Below are 18,717 nucleotides of genomic sequence, written 5' to 3' on the forward strand. Positions count from 1 at the left end.
AATATGTAAGCTAACCCTCTTCAACGAGAACTGCTTCTGGAACTGGATCTAAGGGGACATGAGTACAAAATGGGTGTTTTTTAAAACAAATTATGTTCTACAAAATGGGTGTCAAGCTATATTCTACTCTTAGAGTGACCAAGGGTGATCTCCATTTCTCTCCTTTCAATCACCAAATTTTACTCATAATTAATAGACTTGCCTCTGGGATTTAAAGCCAAAATATATTTATACATATATATTTTACATAAACATAACTCATTGTGGCACATTTATAACAACATTATTAACATATTATAGGAAAGTCTGAGTTTATAAGATAAGACGGATTGAGCCATTTAGAGGCATCACGACCCATGGGAATTTTGGAAATAAAAAACCAAAGATGATTTAGCCGCTCTATTTTGGAGAACAATCTTTACTACTAATATTAATTTTTATGCCATTGTTTCTGATAAATAATTACCTGTCAGCATGTTAGTTCCAAAACTTTGAATTCAGATAGCTTATAAGTTTATTTGTTCTTAAAGAAATTCATGTAATATAGGGAACATTATTCTTCACTTGTGAGTGGTTGACACAATCATGGAGGCAGCTGCTGCAGGCATGGGACTCTCCTTTTAGGTCCAAATTTCCTTTTGAAATAGATTTAATTTTTTCTAAAATGAAAATTTCAATAGTCTAAATATGTTATTCTAAAATGATATTCTTTTATGTCCTCTGGGACATTAGAAACAAATGAATCTTTGAATGGAAATATAAAGAATAGAAGATATTGGTCCATTATTCAATCTTTTGGGTTATAGATTAAGAATAGGGGAGATATCATCACACCTATAAATATTGGTTCTAAACAAGATATAAATGGCTTATTAAATTGGAGTCTCCATATCAATTATAAATATAAAGCCATGTTATTCCAGTTGATGCCACCAATACTCCCTATCCACATATTAAATGTTGATGAGGCATCTAGAGGAAATCCATGGACAAAAGCAGGAGGCCTTTAAATAAATCACCATCATAACATGATTATTGCCTTATCACATTATTATTCTGCAATTACAGATATGGAAGCTGAGTGTTGGGGTCTATTAGATGTCATGGAGATTTGTGTTCAGATTGAGATCAAACATCTTATTGTTGAATCAGATTCAGCATCACTATTTGGAAATTATCTAATATTGGAATTTTAAATTCTTGGTGGGGAAAAATGACTTCTAACATCCCAAGAATTGTATGTATCGAGCATGTTTTTTGTGAAGGTAACAGTGTTCTGATGCCTTAGCTAATCACATGAATAGACAAAAAGTGTATTTTTTTCTGGACATTAAAGTTAACTAACACAGCATGAGGAATCTATTGTACAGACAAGATGGATTTGCCCAACATAAAATATACCAAAATTCTTCCATCCATGCACATAGATAGGGAAGACAAGTAATTCATGCACAGAAAATATACTCAGCATTCAGATACCAAAACTATCCTATGAGTCATACCCATTAGGACTTAACTTCGTCAGGTGCAATCACTTCTTAATAGTTCTTATTCTCTGTGATAATATTACCATGTCTTCATACCCATTTGCATAGTAGCTCGACATTGGATACCATAATGCATTACCATTCTAGAAGACAACATGAACATTTGATGTTATCTTATAGCAAATTTGATCTTATGCCTTGGATCATGCCATTATAGTGTACATCAATATCATGATTTCAATCTGCATGCCTGTGTACATTCTCCCCAATAAATTTATTTATCTTGTACCCAATAAAAGATATGTAATAACACTGGAGGGCTTTCATAGATGCTACAGGAATAGTCTGCCTTTCTCTTCATCTAGGCACAAAAATTTCTGCATCATTCATTGGGCATAGTTCAAGCTGATGTCTATGGACTCTTTGATCAGTACACTGTGAAGGCAAATAGTGCAACCATTACATTAGAATCAAGGAAATAGGACCAACAGTAGCCATTTGATGACCAAATACTAACCTCAACTCTTAAGCTGTCAACAAAAAGGCATCAAAGAAGGCCTAAATCACAAAAGAGTGGCATCAAAGTAATATCAAATATGGAGCACTGATGCCGAACAACGTCAAGGACGAGGCCCGGCCGTCTCCGAGGGTTTGTGCTCGGTGTCGGTAGTATCGGTGCACGTCGTCTACTCATGGGTAGGTGTGCAACACGGGTCTCCTATGGGGACGAGCTATGATGAAATGCTCTGGGTAGGGGTTTCGTACGTGCAGTTGCCGACAGGCCAACGGGGAACCGACGTCCGGGGCTCGACGGGGTCGCCCGGAGATGGGGATAGACCTCCTGACCCTCGTCCGGACGGACGAGGTTGCTACGACGCCGAACGGGATTTCTCCCGCCGGAGGTTGCTCACACGTGACGAGCGAGTCGACTCGTACCCAAACCGGGTAATACACTCAATAGTGCAAAGTTTTCACTCGGCCTGTCACACTCACCTACGTCTAACCCGAGCACGGTGGAGGCAACCCAAAATATACTGCAAAAGATAAATGACGGGAACAGCACGGCGTACCTCGTCGTTGCACCGGGGGAAGTTCATCCTTGACTCGGGCAGGAGTTCAGCTAGGCCTCGATGGCGTCGGGAGGGCAATGGCGGCAGCTTGTGCGGATGTGGGCAGACGCTGGCGGGTGGTGGTGGCTGCAGGTAGGCGCAGCAGATACAGCAGGGCACGGCCGGATGCGCGGGTAGCGCATCACGAGGGGGAACATGGGCAGCTGGTGCCAGAAGCGCAGGCAAGGTGTAGGCGCGACACGGCAGCGCTGGTGAGAGGCGCGATGGGTGCAGTGGGCGCGGTGGGCAAGGCGCGGCAAGGTCGCAGCGCGATGGCGTGGCACGAGCAGCAAGGGGCGTCAGACCGCGGGACAGCGAGGGCGAGGGACCGGTCGCCAACGGACGCAGCCACCCGTGGTGGTTTGTCGCGTTGCGGCGGGCTACACTTTCACCACTACGTCGTGAGGCGAGTCATCGCCGAGAGGGATGGCCGAGCTCGGGGCGCGGGACCAGGAGGTGTTGACCGAGCCAGCGACTGCGGTCGGGATTACTCGCCGTGAGCGAGGGAAGCTCGTTAACGGTGTCGCGAGCAGCGGGGCGGCACTAGACGCGGGACCACGAGCAGACGCACCGGGTGCACCGGAGGCGGGTGGGCTAAGCACGCACCCGGCAGGTCGGCCTCTGTCGCAACCGAGACTGAAGGTTGCAGAGGTGTCTTCGGCCGAGTAGTAGTCGGGGCAGGACCGGCGACCTGCGGTGCAACGAGTCAGGGCGGCAGCAAGAGCTCCGGCAGGCAGTACCGTCGGTGTCCATTCAAGAGTTTGCTGGTGCAGCCGACCAGGGATGGCGCTGACCGGGAAAGTCGCGCGGGAAGCGGTCAACGTGGTTGTGTCTGTGGGGGCGCCACGGAGGGGCGGAGCAGGGCCACAGGGCGCCGTCCGCTGCGAAGTTCTGTGTGGGTGCGCGGGTTTGCGACGTAGCGACCGCGGCGCACGGGCACTCGCCCGGGACGACGGATCGCGATGGTGGCAACCGTGGCGGGGCTGCGAGGGCGTCGGGCTTCTCCTCTTCCCCCGCTAGGTCTGCTGTTCCTTCTTCTTCCCACGCTTCTTCTCCAAGGGGGGGAGTGGGTCGAAACCCTAACTCATCGTGAAGAAACCTGTTTTCTCAAACAACACTTTTCAAAATTCATTGATAGGAAAGTCTGTCCGTTTAGGGCATCCTTGCTTCTCTTATATAGGGGAAGTGGGGTTTGGCCTATTAAACCCAAAACACAAAATGAAATAAGAAAACAAAAGCAAACAAACCTATGACTTCTAGGAAACACAAATAACTTGGGGAAACCAGAGGAGCGATAGCAGGGGGGGGGGGGCGAGATCCTTATAGGATGGACCTCCCTCCTTACACGCAATCTTATGATTCGGAAAACGACGAACTACGAAAACCACGACTAAAACAATGAGCAAAAACGGAAGTAAAGATGACGATAAGGTGCCCATTACCCGGAATACTTGAATCCGGGCGTGCGTACCGTTGCCTTGGCTTGCCGAGCGGGCTGAACACGTACGGCTGGCGGTGTCAGGGGCAACGGTGATGACTCCGAAGACGTATCCAGGGCTCCTGCTGGTGCCGTCGGGGACGATGGTGACGCCTCCAAAGACGTTTCTGGGGTTGCTGCCGGGGCTGCCCATCAAGCACTTTGAGTAAAAATAACAAAGTAAAAAGGAGATGTAATCCAAAATATAGCTAAAAATATCTCTAACACAAAGGGAAACATTCTGAAAGCTGAAAATTAACCATAAAACTTGCTGATCACCATTCTGAATACGTTTGTCTTGAGGGAAGATTAATGCTAAACCTCATCAAATTCAGTTGAATATGGAACTAGTAGCTCTGGGGAACATGACTACACTTTTTTGCAGAAAAGTGGTAAAGTTTCTTTCGTGTCTTCTGGATTGTATGATACATATTATTATCATAGTGCTTATGTTTGGTTTCTATAAATCCTTTAAAATTCTGCAGAAAATGGAAATCACATGAGAAGTAAGGAAATCGGTCTTTACACTTAGGATTTTCAACTGTGTACTAAAATCTGAATATTTAGTAGCACCATTCATCCCCAACTTGTCATTATCATACATTCACTTTAATCTTTGGCTGTCAGGGTCCTATCAAGGGATATCGAGTTAAAAGCATGCAAAAAACAAACTGCAGCTGAAAATACAAGTTTGCAGCATCTGAAGAACAAAAGTCTTCCCTCGGAGGGAAGGACATATCAATATACTGATAAAATAAAACTACTTTTCACCAGTGAAATTTGAATTTTACAATGCAAATCATCCATGTAAATTCCATTTTCATGGTCTTTACTAATGGGCAGATCAAACAATGCATGTCATGTTGATATCAATGAAGCTTGTGGTTATATTTGTATTGAAAAAGATAAATAGACATATATCTTCTTGGCTTGAAAGAGTGGATATCGTGACTAGGGAACTCCAAAATCAAGCTTGTTGTGGTAGGAGCCCTCTAAGATGGTGCGTGTGATGGGACACACCAGGGAGGGATATGATTATCCAACTTTAGAGTGGGGCATTCAAGGATGGATAAGATTTGACTTTGAAAAAAAATGGTGCTTGATGGACAGGCTCCCATCCTAGGTTTAAAAAGGGGACCATACAAGATAATGGCGATAAAAGAGGAGAGCTACATGGTCACAAGGAGCTCAGGTGATTTGAAAGATGAGAAAACAAAAATACCTACAAGGACATGAAGATACTCTATGATCAACACATAAAAATTGAGGAGCCTTATGAAGTACAGTGTATGCCTAGGCCCGGTATTAGACTGGCCAACCACAAGGAGGCCCGATGTAAGAAGAAAAAGGTAGGTTGATGGATATGGTAAACCGATATATATGTACATAAAAGGATAGGTAAATAGATATTCAAATATATCAGGTCATAGGTACATACACAGTTCATAGATAGATACCAATGTACATTAATTCATAGATAAACAAAGAATCATTTAGATATAAAACTAAACATATAGATGGATACATAGATAGGTAGGTGTGATTTTAAAGCACATCAATGAGATTCATCATAGGAGCATTACCAGTGCAGAATAATAAAGCATCACAATATGAAATATCCATAATCAATTAAATTGCAACAAATCTGACAAAAAAACAATACCACACGGGGAAGAAAATGACCCCCAAAACAAGGTAGACCAAGGCATATAAAAAATAAAAAAACTATAAAATTTTTTCAAGAAAGGATGTAGCCCAGCTGATGTTGTTTTGATTTTCCAATTTTCTTCCCTCTCCAAAAAGTTGATGCCAACCCTCTCCAAAACCTTGTATGCCAGAACTGGGTTTATGGGAAAACAGTACAATGTGAGTGCACATATGGTACATACTTTTGGGGAAAAGCAGTACACATAGAAAGGGATAAATGATTTCTATGGTATACACAAGAAACACAACTAAAGGCAATCTAGTGATGAATAAATCATACCACAAATCCACACAATTGATTCACGCCTTTAAATCCAAATAAAACACGGTGGTTGAGCCTTGTTCCTTAGTAGGAGGTTAGAATATTGTCTCATAACCACTGCACTAAAAAAAGAATAAGACTCCAAATCCTAAACAATCAACCACATGACGACACAAACCTATTTCAGTAACCCATCACGCAAAATCTGACATTTCTAGAAAACAATGATGGGCAAACACTACATGACATAATACAAATAACCTAAAAAAGAATAGAGAACCTTTGGTAGTGTATCAAATTTTGGCAGTTCTGAGAGTCACAGGTTACCTGTATTGGCTGAGGATGGGGATTGACAACCCATTCTATTAATATTCAATCTTGAGTCAAGCTTTAAAGTGGGTCAAAGGAGGATCCAACTAAACCAATGTGGCAATTCACATATTTTTTGTGTGAGAGATTTGATGTTTTATTTTGTGTCACATGATGTAGGTATGCACAAGTAAATGTGGATCATGTACCAATTAACAAGGACAACTTGGTTGCTCTATTTAACTGGAGAATGGGATAGATATAACGTGTTAGGGATGACCGCTGTTCTATTGTAGGGGTTACAGATAACTCCAAGATGGTTGCACAAGTGATGGTCCATGAAGAAGGCAGATGAGGCAAGTGACAATGCACAAGGGGCGGTGGAAGCTGTGTCTAACACCATGCAAGGGTAGTAGACCAATGCAATTAGTAGTGTGAGAGGGGCAGCGGATGTGCACAAGGGGCAAGGTGAAATGGGTGGCAAATGCTCGCAAGTGATGGCACACAAGGTAGGGTTTCACAACATGTAAACCATCTACTGGTGGAGTTTTATCTCTAAGAAAAGACATAACATATGAGCATGATTGGTTCTGGTGATGATGGAAATATATGTGGCTGGCAAGCCAATCACACATTCCACATCTCATTCCATGTTCATTAATAGAACATATTCATTATAGTGCACATGTGATTCTCATAATGAAGTCCATGAATACGTGATTGGACTTAGTGAATTATGATGAGATCGTAATACGGAGATCACTATTCTTTAAGCATGTGTTCTAAATTTTCCTATTCGATGGATACGCGAGAAGGACATCAAAGTATCTGGATAGAATAGCACTATCTAGCCTCACTCATATGATGAGTATGGCCGTTCCCGTAGCCATTAGTGTGGAAACACTAAGGATAGACAGTGGGTGCTCTTTAGTGGAAAGAGTTCACTGAATTGATCTGTACGAATCCCTGAATGGTATTATACCAAACTGCCAATCACGTTGATTCACATCACAGTTGTATAAGTGGTCCTTATACTTGAGACACCAAAGACGTATTGTAGATGGACGGTTGTACTTTGGCGATGGCCAACGAGTCTCTAATCATTGGATTCTAAATGGTCTTAGTTCGGGTACACCAAGAAGTTCACGAAGACAATTGAGTGGTCAAAATGGGATTGTCCACCCTCCATATAAGAGGTGATAGCTCAAGGAAGATAACGCGATGAAGTCCTTGGCCAAGGTAGTGAAATATTAGAGAAGAAATCTTCAATGATTTCCGAATGCATTATTAATAACTCAGATGATCGATTAGGGTTTGACAGTTGGCCATACCCTAAGTCGTCCAAAGCGCGTCAAGTTGATGAGGGATTATACATACACTGTAAATGATGATGAACAGGTTCCATGAGTGAGTCGATACACACTCCTTTGTATCTTCTAGGACACGAGGTGTAGCTTGGCACCCCACGTGTTGGAGTCTCGACCTATCGATTGGGTTAAATTGATCTGACATTAATTAATCTATATGATGATATAGTTAATTAATTTGGAAGGCCAATAAAGGTTATTGGGCCGCTAGAGTCGTTAACTAGACTGATACATGGGCCTAGAGGGTCACAGGCAAATGGTCTTTTGGACGTCAGAAGATATGCTTATGTTTTGGGGGTTTTTATGAAAACTACCCACTTAGTATAAATAGGGGAAGGCCCTGAACAAAATTCACCCAGGCTAGAATTGTTCAGGGGCCTTTCCCCTTCTTCTCCCATCTCCCAACACTCCCTCTCCCTCCACGATGTGATCGGGATGACGTAACGACGCCGACGGAGAAAGAACGGGGCTCGTCAACGAGAAGGAGGAGATCCGACATGCCGAGGCTGCACACATGAGCAGCTCGACTCGGCTCACTCTGGGATCCAAGAAATCATGGATGTGTCCGTGGAAAGGTACCTCGTTTCAATAATTTTATTGATGTCGTTCAAATTGTTCAAGTCTTCCGCTGCGAATCGTTTTGTTTTGTCCATCCATGTCAAGGCCTCTAGAATCCAACAGGTGATGACAAAGAGGAACATCTCAAGGTAAATTTTCAGGAGAAACCTAGTTCCAAATTCACCAAATGTCTAGTATTGGCCTATTTATAGGCCTTGGAGGACAAAAAAATATTTCTAAAATTTTGAAGATAATTAAGAAAGGGAAATCCTGGTAATGAATGAAATGGAATCCAAAATTCTTTGTTGGAAATGTTGGCATGTCACAATTGTGTAATAGATATTATGTGGTTGTCAACAGTACTACGCTTTTATGTCATGTTTAAGTTCAATGAAATATTTTTTTGTTCATTATTATTCTCGTTTGATGTTAATAATGAAGTCCTTATCTAGACCCAATGACCAAGTGAATTATGATGATATCATAATACAATGACCAATAGCATTTAAACAAAGGATCCTTGACATGAACATCAAAATATCTGAAAAAAATTCCACAATCTGATCCGCTTAGATGACAACTATGGCTTATCTTGTGCCCATTATTGATTCATATGAATCCCTGAATGGTATTATACTTAAATATTAATTAAACATTTTTTATTCATAAGAGCAGAGTCACCAAATATATATTTTGGACGGACAACTATGTTTTAACCGTGACTTACGAGTCTCAAAATCAAGGAATTCAAATAAGTCTTTGCTTGGATATAGTAAGAAGTAAAAGAATATGATCGGGTTGTCGAGGACGAAGATGCATTGAATTTCCTGTCCATGGTAGTAGAGGTGCTAGATAAAGGATTTTCCAATGATCGTCGTTAAGCATTAGTACTAACTGGAATGACAGATAGTTAACCATACCTTAACTGGATACCGACGGAGTCCGGTGCAGATGACGGATTTTACATATGTGATAGTTGATGATGATAAATGTTCTTTGAGAGAGTTGATATAAATATATTTATCTTTAGAAGATGAGGGGAAGCTTGGCACCCTACGGGGTGGAAATTTAGTCTATCAATTGTGTTAAATCAACATTAATGTGTATGTTGATATTGTTGAGTAATAAGAGTGATAAATAAATGTTATTAGGCCATTAAGGTGTTTAACTAGAGTGATACATGTGCCTAGAGGTTCACATACATAAGATCTATAGATATTGCTGGATATACTTCAATTAAATAAATTTCTTAAAATAAACAAAAAGAATATAAATTGGGGGCCACCATTTCAAGTGTCTATTTAGTTTGGCTTGGGTGTACCTCTCTCTAACCCCATTTCAATATTCTCTCCTTCAAGTTTGATTAGATGTTGAGAAGATAAACTTAAACATCAAGGAGATGGGACAAAGTTGAAAAGGATATCCATGATTGTAGTGATTGCTTGGATACTTCTAGAGACAAAACAAATGAATAGCTTGAAGGTACACACAAAGGTGATATGAATCATCCCATGTTTTATAGCTTGCATCTGAAATTTATTTCTTCATTCTGCTGCATAAAAGATTATTTTAGATATTCAAGAAGCACAGAACCCAACAGTGGTATAAGAGCATCTTCTTCAATATTGGCGTCTCCTATCTGCGGCCCTAATGTAGAACAATGTAGATCACTGACTTGAGTCCACAAGTCTGGTTCTACTTGAAGTACCCAATTATTGAATTTACAAAACTGGTCAGCATCTAGGGTTTTCTCCACCCTGTCCCACCATCTGTTGATGGACTTCATGACATGATCTCTTGGGCTACATTACTTCTCATCAAATGGTGTGGATGGGATGTTAGGCTCACCAGAAAGATAGATAGATATACCTATAATAAGGCAAATAAATCCACTGGGTTTTCCAGAGTTAATATCAATGGTAAGATTATAATTGAGTGAGTCAATAAGGGAGCAATTGAATATTGGTGACCTTCATGGAAGTTGACTGATAGGAGCTTCATGGGTGAAAATTTTAAAAAAAGGCGGCTTGTACATGTATAAAGATTCTGGGACCATGGAGATTAACAAGTAACCCAAAAGAGTAGTTCTTTGTAATGATTAGTGCATACATAATAGGAAGATTAACAACATACTGATTCATACATACATATATATATGTATATACAGATCATTATACAGATAGATAAGTATAGGGCTGAATCATTCCATGGGAAATCTTTTATTAATCAAAATGTACATAGATTCTTCTCCCTTGCCTGATCTTGAGAGAGATGGGGTTGAAGGATGAAAGAAAACATCAAGGATCAAATTCATAGACTGTGGGAGCCTTGGAGATGGTGATATAGAGCACCCCATCCCTCACCTCAGAATCAATCTTCTTTTCAAGGATGTTCTCTGGTAGAAGAATCCTGCTATTATACCTGCCATAGCTGTTAGCCGACCAAGCCTCTTCTTCCTCCCCTTCCTTCTTTGCCTTGACAATGAGCATGTTTCTGTCAACCCACACTCTAACATCGTCCCAGCCCATACCCAGCATGTCAAATCTCATGTTATACTCACCCTGGCCTTCCTTGATCTCCCATGGAGTTCTTCATCTCTGATATCACATATCGTAGCCCATTGGGCCGCGATATATCTTTAAACTTCTCGGTCTGGCCCTTGTCATTCTTAAAGTTAAAAAGCAGTCATTAATCCCATATCAGAGTATTCCAAAAAACGTAACACTATATAATCTCCGTCTGATGATATGGTGTGAAATAAATAAACCTTCCATCTTATGCTTGTGCAGGGGCCTATGTGGGCCTCATATGGGCCTCCCAGTGGGCCTTATGTGGGCCTCTGTGTGGGCTACTTGTCGGACTCCTCAGGTTTGTGCCTAATGCATCGCTTTCCGGTGACTTGTAGATTTGAGCACTCTGCATTTGCCTGCTCGTGGCTGGCTTGGCTGTGGCAGATGGCCAACCCTAGCTACTTACCTAAAACAAATTTCTTTATTTCCTTTGTCTATATTTCTTTCTTTTATATCCTTCTTCAACTTTGGCTTCTTCCCTGCAAAAACATAGATTGACATACTAGGGGGAACCTTAACCTCATTAAAATTAATAATATTTTTTAAACTCATTTTTTACTAAGAAATACTTGGACTTGTAAAATATGTAAACATTAAATGAAAATGCATTGTTTAATCATTTTCTGCATTTAGGGCATGAGATGAAAATCTTTGTAAACTTGATGATAATAAACATAAAGTGATCCCAAAATGACTTTAAAATGTGTATGATCGCATGCCATATTTTGGGTTTATCGAACCCCCCCCTAGCTGCTTACTTAAAACAAATTTATTTATTTTCTTTGTCTATATTTGTTTATTTTATTTCCGTCTTCAACTTTGGCTTCTTCCCTTAATCTCTTTGTCAACTTTTCAAATGATCCAAGTCCACAAGTTTTTATCTCACTCTTCTTATTTGATCAATTTAATCTTTATTCTTTCCTAAAGTGCTTTTGAGTCAAATAAAAATAACTCAATTTCTTTTAATAAGTCAGACCACAAAGTATTACTTAATATAAAGCCCACTAAGAGTCACTAAAGATAACAACCACTAAGATAAGGCTCACAAAGAATAATTCTTGGTGAAGCCCACTAAGACTCACATAGATAAATCCCAATAAGATTCACTTTAGTATGGTTCACTAAGAATTAGTTACACTAAATGTCACTTCTAGAATGCCCCACTAAGAATCCATCTGTTTCTATCTCTTCATTTAATGGTCTCTCTATCTCATAATCAAACGATGATCCACTCTCTCTATTTCAATCGCTTAATCCTCTCACTGCTCAATGATAAGTCAAAAATTATGGGCAAATTATCCAATTAAAATTCCTTATCGTTGTTAAGTTTAGCTTATATAATAAAATTTATAAAACCCTAATTTAAGATGTCTAGTGATTATTATGGGTATCGTCCAAGGGAACCTAGTAAGGTATTTCAATTACTCATCAAACTGAGTTATCCGACCCTAATTAGGGTTAATCTAATCTTCAATGAAGATCAATTTAACCTGATTATATGAAGAATTTAGAAAGGGGGTATAAGAGATGGGATGAATAGAAGAACTAGAGATCTCGAAATTTACTGAATCCAAAAAAATTGTGTTGATCCATTGGGATCCCAATATCCAACATACATCTCCCAACTCAATCAAGAGAAAAGCTAGAATGACTCGCACATGCCATGTGTACACTTCCACATCCTTGCACTACCTTTGCCCTCTGAAATGGTGGTTATTAACAATGATTTTAGATTAATGGAAAAATGGTGAGAGGATTAGATAAATGCTTTTAAAACTTATCAAATAATATTTTATGGGTTTCCTTGTATAAAAAAGGATGGACACCTTTGTTTGGTGTCAGACTCCCTAAAATTTTATTAAGGCATCGCTGCGTTATTCTCAACATATAATTTAGAAAATTAGAACTTGCACTCCCCAATGATGTCCTTATATTATTGTGCCTCCTTACTGTTATTAAGACCACCACTTTGATCATAGAAATGATGAAAAAATATGTGGCAGACATACTAATCACATATTCAATATCTCATTCCAATCATTTATATAATCTTCATTATAAAGTACGGGTTATGCTTTTGATGAAGTATATGAATACATGATTTGACTTAGTGAATTATATGATAATGAGATCATATGATACAAAGATCACTAGTCTATTAAAATGTGTTCTAAACATTCTTATTTGAAGGATACTCGAGAAGGGCATCAATATGTCCAGATAGAATACAACTGTCTAGTACCCCATGCGAGGAGTATGGTGTGTATCGTAGCTGTAGTGGAAAGAGTTCACAACATTGATCCATAGGAATATATGAATGGTACTGCTCCAAACTGTCAATCATGTTGATTCACATCATAATTTTATGAGTTGTCATTTGACTTGAGATACCAAAAGACATATTTTTAATGGACATTTTTAATTTGACAATAAACCTAAAAATTCCTATTCATCGTATTCCAAACAATATTTTCTTAGGTGCAGCAACATGTTTGTTAAGATAATTGAGTAGTGAAGATGAGGCCATCTCCTCTTTAGTATAAGATGTGGCAACTCAAGATAAGCAATGCAATGAAGTCCTTGGCCAAGGCTATGGAATATCACAAAATAGTTGATGGCGCACGCCATCAAGGGATCATCATCGACGTCATCCGCGCCCCGCGCCCATGACGTTGAAGACCGGGTGACCTTGCTCCGGTTATCTTCCTTGCTTTCCGTTCTCTTTCCTTCATGTTTTGTTTTACCCCGTCTCTTTCGACAGTTTTTGTCCTGTTTCGTCGCTCCCGCGACGGTCGTGTCTCGTTGTTTTCCACCGAGGGGATGGATGTCTCCATCCACCCTTCTCCCCTCGTTTCTTCCACCAAATTCCCCCCTCATTTCCCCTTTATTTTCTTCAGTTTTGTCTTGTATGTGTTAAGGGGAGCCCATTTAGAAGGGCCCCCAAGTCGGACCCATGATGGCCCACTTAGGGCCCAACTCTTCTCCCCGTTATAAAGGAAGAGAGGGCGCCCTACGTCAGGGAGACCCATTTTCTTTCAGTAAGGCATTTTATCGAACAGGTTGTGGGTCTGAATTCCTCGTTTGAGAAGAACAGAAACAAGAGGAAGAAGAGGGAAGAAGAAGGAGAAGGAAGAGGAAGGGAAGGGAAGAAGGGAAAGAGGAAGAGGAAGGGGAAGGAGGGCCACCGCCGCCGTCGTCGTGCGCCGCCTGCCCTCACGCAGCCACCACTCGCGCCGCCCGACGCCAGCGCCGCTGGCGCCGCGCGCCGCGGTGCCGCCCGTCTGCGCGCGCGCGCTGCGCCCGCGCCCGCTGCTGCGAGCGCGACACCCGCGCGCGCCGCGCTGCGCGCAGCGCGACACCGCGCGCCGCGCCGCTGCGGCGCGCGCCACCTGCGCGCCCGCGCACCGCCACGCACCCGGCCACGTGCTGCGCGCGCCGCGCGCGCGCGCCGCCGCCGCGCCGACCGCGCACCGCCGCGCACTGCCTGCGCTCCGTCGCTGCGCCGCCAGCGCCGCCGCCACGCCGCCAGCGCTACGCCCGCGCCGCCCGTCGTGCCGTTCGCGCGCCGCCCGTGCGTTGCGCCGCCGCGCCGTGCGTTCGCGCCGCCCGCCGTGCCGTTCGCGCGCCGCCGTGCCGTTCGCGCCGCCGCTGCCGTTCGCGCGCCGCCCGTGCCGCCCACACCGCTGCCGTGCCATCCTTGCCGATGCTGCGCCGCCGTGCCGCCTGCCGCCGCACAGCTGTGCCGCTGCCCGCTCACGCCCTCGCCAGGCCGTCGCCCCGTGCTGCGCCCGCCGTGACCGCCAACGTTCGACCGCGGCAACACCGCCGCCGTGCTCGCGCTGCTCGCCGACGACCATGCTGCCCTGCACCGCTCCGCGCCATCCGCGCGTCACCGCCACTCTGTTAGTTAGGCACTCCGACGCCTAGACCTCGACGACCGATCTTTACCAGCTGCTCCGGCACCGTCGCTGCCCGTCGAGCCGCCGTGATCTCTCTGGCATCGGCCGTCGTCGAATTCCTGCACTTCGAGCCCGTCGTCGAGGTACGCCGTACTCTCCGAAGCTCGTTTATTTATTCCTTGCAGTATCTTTTCATTTCGACTCCACCGCGCTCGGGCTAGGTAGGTGAGTGTGGTAAAACGAGAGAAAACTACGATTTGAGTGTCTTACCGGTGCGGACGAGTCCGACCGTCATGTGCGAGCCCTACGGACTGAGTCCGTTCGGCCGTAGACGCCTCTGTCTCTCCGACGAGGTTCGAGAGGCCCCCGTCGCCGTCACCCGGCGACTCTCGTCCAAGCTTGGAACTCGGCGCCTCCCTCGAGTCGGAGCCTGCACGTACGACACGTAGGGCATTCTACATCCACGTAGTTACATACCTGTTAGGGTATCGTCGGATGACACATCGCCGCTCCCGATACACATCCTTTATCGTCGCCGGGCCATCATACTCGGTGACGACGGGACGACATCCTGGGCGTACGTCCTGCATCAATAGTTCTACAATTATTTTTTAAAGCATCAATCCTAACTTAGATGATTGATTATTGTTTAATAGTTGACCATATCCTAAGTTTTCCGAAGATCATCAAGCAGATGAGGGAGTATATGTACGCAGTAACCAATGATATAAATGTTCTATGAGTGAGTCATTGTTGTCCTTTGTATCTTTTGGAACATGAGGACTATTTTGACACCCTACAGGTTGTAAACTTAACATATCAATTAGGTTAAATCATTCTATGATTAATTTTTCTATACAGTGGTTGGAGAACCAATTACACATTCCATGTTCATTAGTACAATGTATTCATTATAGCTCATGTGTGATGCTTGAATCCATTAATGCAATGTATCCATGAATATATGATCAGAATTACTGAATTAGGATGATATCCTAAGATGAAGATCACTAGTCTTTTAAGCATGTGTTCTAAACATTCCTATTCAAAGGATACTTGAGAATGACATTGAAGTATTTGGATAAAATACCACTATCAAGTTTCACTCATGTGATGAGTATGATTGCTCATGTAGCCATTAGTGAGGAGACAATAGGAATAGATAGTGGGTGCTCTTTAGCTAAAAGAGATCACTGAATTCATACGTACGGATCCCTGAATCATATTATATCAAATCGTCAATCTAGTTGATTCACGTTATGGTTGTCTAAGTGCTCCTTAAACCTGAGACACCAAAGATGTATTGTTGATGGGGTTGTACTTTGACTATGAGTTGAGAAGCAAGTTGGTTGCTTTGGTACGAGTAGTAAATTCCTTGTACAAATTTCATGAGAAAATCATATAAGGAGAGGATAGCAGGTAAATAATGACCTTCTGACTGCCAGATGCAGTAGAGCATCCTCTTAAAGAATACCATATACAAACCATAAGCTAGTCTTACAAGAGTCTTATACCAAAACGTAATGGGGAAACCAGTATTAAACTGTAAAGGAACCCTAGTGGGCTTCTAGTCTTGCCAAACCTACTAGGTTTCCAGCCCCATCAAATATGCCATTCATATAAACCTATCACATTCCAATTATACACTTACTAGTGTGATCAAAACCTATGGGTTACAATCCATTTCCCCAATTAATCACAAGTTGACTGATCAAATCATTGAATTTTTCTACCTTGCTATTTACAATTTTCCCCCCCTGTTCTACTCTTTCTTCAAATTTCATTCTACTAACTGATACTTATGCTGAAAAACTAATTCCTGATTAGACACAAATAACAGAAGTGCCTTCCCCCAGTGGACATTTTCTGGTTACTAGGGAACGCCACATCCAGGACGTGAGGCCCCGGACATGATGGAACGGATGAAAAAATGTGACAGACGGTGACGTGACAAAACTTTTGTCAAGTGACCATCCCGTCACGCGTCCCAGCATATGCAAAAGGAACCGTCATGTTCCCGTCACCATTCCTCCATAGGGTGTCCCGTCACATCCCCGTCACCATGACGGCGTCACCATCACCGGTGACGCCAATAAAACCCTACTTGAACGGAGGGGTATATCTCCAATTATTTATAGGCAGCGTCGGTTTGCGCGCGCAAAAAAAAAGCAGGGACTTCTGTGCAAAATGCCACGAGATCTAAATGGCCACGTCACGTGGCAAAATCTCAGCCGTCGGAAAGAAAACAATGATTTTTATATGTATTTTCTATCCGTTTTAACTTTTCAAAAATTCCGTCACGTCACGTCACGTCACGTGTCCTGGGTACCCTGTCACCATCACGTCCCCGTCACGACCACTTCATCATCCATCACCGTCACCGTCACGGACCCTTAAAACCATCACCGTCATCCGTCACGTTTCCGTCACGGTGACGCGTGACAAGACAGATGACGCATGCTGATCCCTAAGTAGTTACTGTTACAGATAATATGTTTTGATAGAGAACATGAATTTGTTTCCTAAGAACTAAAACCAACTCTACTTAACTTCACAAACTAATAAGAGTACGGCAAGATGGGAAATGATAACTTGGATAATTAAATTACCAAGATGGATAAATACCAAAGAACAGAGAGCAACAGAAGGTTCGAGACTAGTTATCGAGCTATGGCTCTCGCCGCCGGAGTCGCTTCTCTCGTCGGCGTGTTCCGCTCGTCAACGGCGGCGATTTCCCCCCCAAATCTCTCTCAGCGGCTCTCTCTGCAGTCTTCTCCGAATCCGCCATTGCTGAGAAGCTCGGGGCTCCGCTCGGTGAGCCATGTCGCCTGTGGACGCCCTTCCATGGCGGTGGCCGCCGGGAATTACAATGTTCAGGTGGTGGTCGGAGAAGGCGAGCCCGACGAAGAGGTGGTGAGGAAGTTCCGAGGCGCGGTGCTGCGAGCGGGGATCATTCAAGAGTGCAAGCGCCGACGATTCTTCGAGGACAAGCAAGCCGAGAAGAAGCGGCGCACCCGCGACGCCGCCAAGAGAAACAAGCGAAGGTGGGCCGATTTCAATTTCTTACTTCTTCAAGTTTTTTTCTTGTTTGTGGGGTAAACCCACATCGCACACCGCCTGTTCGATGATTTGCCGTAGTGGAATGGGCCCTTGGAATTGAAATTTTTTCTTTTTTGTTGTAGACGATCTTGGAGCAGGAAGCCTCCTACGGGAGGTAAAAGACAGGAGGAACCGGTGAAAGACGCCGAGGAAGAAGACAATTGGGAGCTTCCCCCAGGTGGGCTTCCTTGAAAACCTTCCTTCTTCGTCGTCTCTGTTCCCTTTTTGATCTCTCTTTCAGTCTGAGGCGATCAATTTCGAGATGGAAGTTGAAGTTGCTTGAAGGTTTTCATGGCTGAAGCTTCGATTTCGCTAAAGTTTTGAGGTTGCCTTAGCCTTCTCAGTACATGGATTGTGTATTAATGCGTAGTAAGTAGTCATTTGTTAGCTTTGTAGGCATAAGAGAGCCTCTCTTCCCCGTTGAAATTCAGGCGACTGTCGATTGAATACGACCTCATCGTGTTCAATCTCTGCGACTTGTTCTAATTTTGATAATATATATGATATAACTGATTCCAATTCTGTGAATAGCATCTCATTTTAAATCAATATCTGGTTGACTTTGGGTGAATGGTGCAAAAATAATGCCAATGATTCAACAAGTGAGAAGTTATCTTCAAAATGTGATGATTTATATTATCAGCTAGCTACTGAGTTATGAGGGGTGAGCCAGGTATTCCAAACTTTCTAAAGCTCTGATCAACTTCCCTCTCTGATTAGGGTCTGATATTGTAGCACTATAATTCCTTGTCTTTTTCTATTATATTACAACTCTTAATAATATCTTTTGTCGTGATGTTAACATATTCTAGAGTGAAGGGTTGCTCTCATTTTAAGGAAATAGCCTAAGTTATGGTTTTGATTAATATCCCA

General features: G+C 42.9%; 1 protein-coding gene and 1 long non-coding RNA gene across 3 annotated transcripts; one reads left to right on the forward strand and one right to left on the reverse strand.

Moving 5' to 3' along the window:
* Window positions 1–1,808: 1,808 nt before the first annotated feature.
* On the reverse strand, window positions 1,809–3,727 carry LOC144705861 (uncharacterized). The gene is made up of 2 exons (XR_013582125.1): window positions 2,005–3,727; window positions 1,809–1,922 (listed from the first exon to the last, which is right to left on the reverse strand). It is a non-coding gene; the product is annotated as an uncharacterized LOC144705861 (long non-coding RNA).
* A 13,648-nt stretch (window positions 3,728–17,375) lies between these two features.
* Window positions 17,376–18,372, forward strand: LOC144706072 (small ribosomal subunit protein bS21c-like). 2 transcript variants are annotated; one of them, XM_078578952.1, is made up of 3 exons: window positions 17,376–17,789; window positions 17,928–18,022; window positions 18,086–18,372. In XM_078578952.1, the coding sequence occupies exons 1-3, from the start codon at window positions 17,416–17,418 to the stop codon at window positions 18,088–18,090; spliced, it is 474 nt and encodes a 157-aa protein (XP_078435078.1). In that variant the 5' UTR covers window positions 17,376–17,415; the 3' UTR covers window positions 18,091–18,372. The 2 variants fall into 2 exon arrangements, with proteins under 2 accessions (XP_078435078.1, XP_078435077.1); XM_078578951.1 differs by having other exon boundaries at window positions 17,377–17,789; window positions 17,928–18,372.
* The last annotated feature ends 345 nt before the right edge of the window (window positions 18,373–18,717 follow it).

This window comes from Wolffia australiana, chromosome 7 (assembly GCF_029677425.1).
Source record: "Wolffia australiana isolate 7733 chromosome 7, ASM2967742v1".
In the NCBI taxonomy this organism is placed as follows: domain Eukaryota; kingdom Viridiplantae; phylum Streptophyta; class Magnoliopsida; order Alismatales; family Araceae; genus Wolffia; species Wolffia australiana.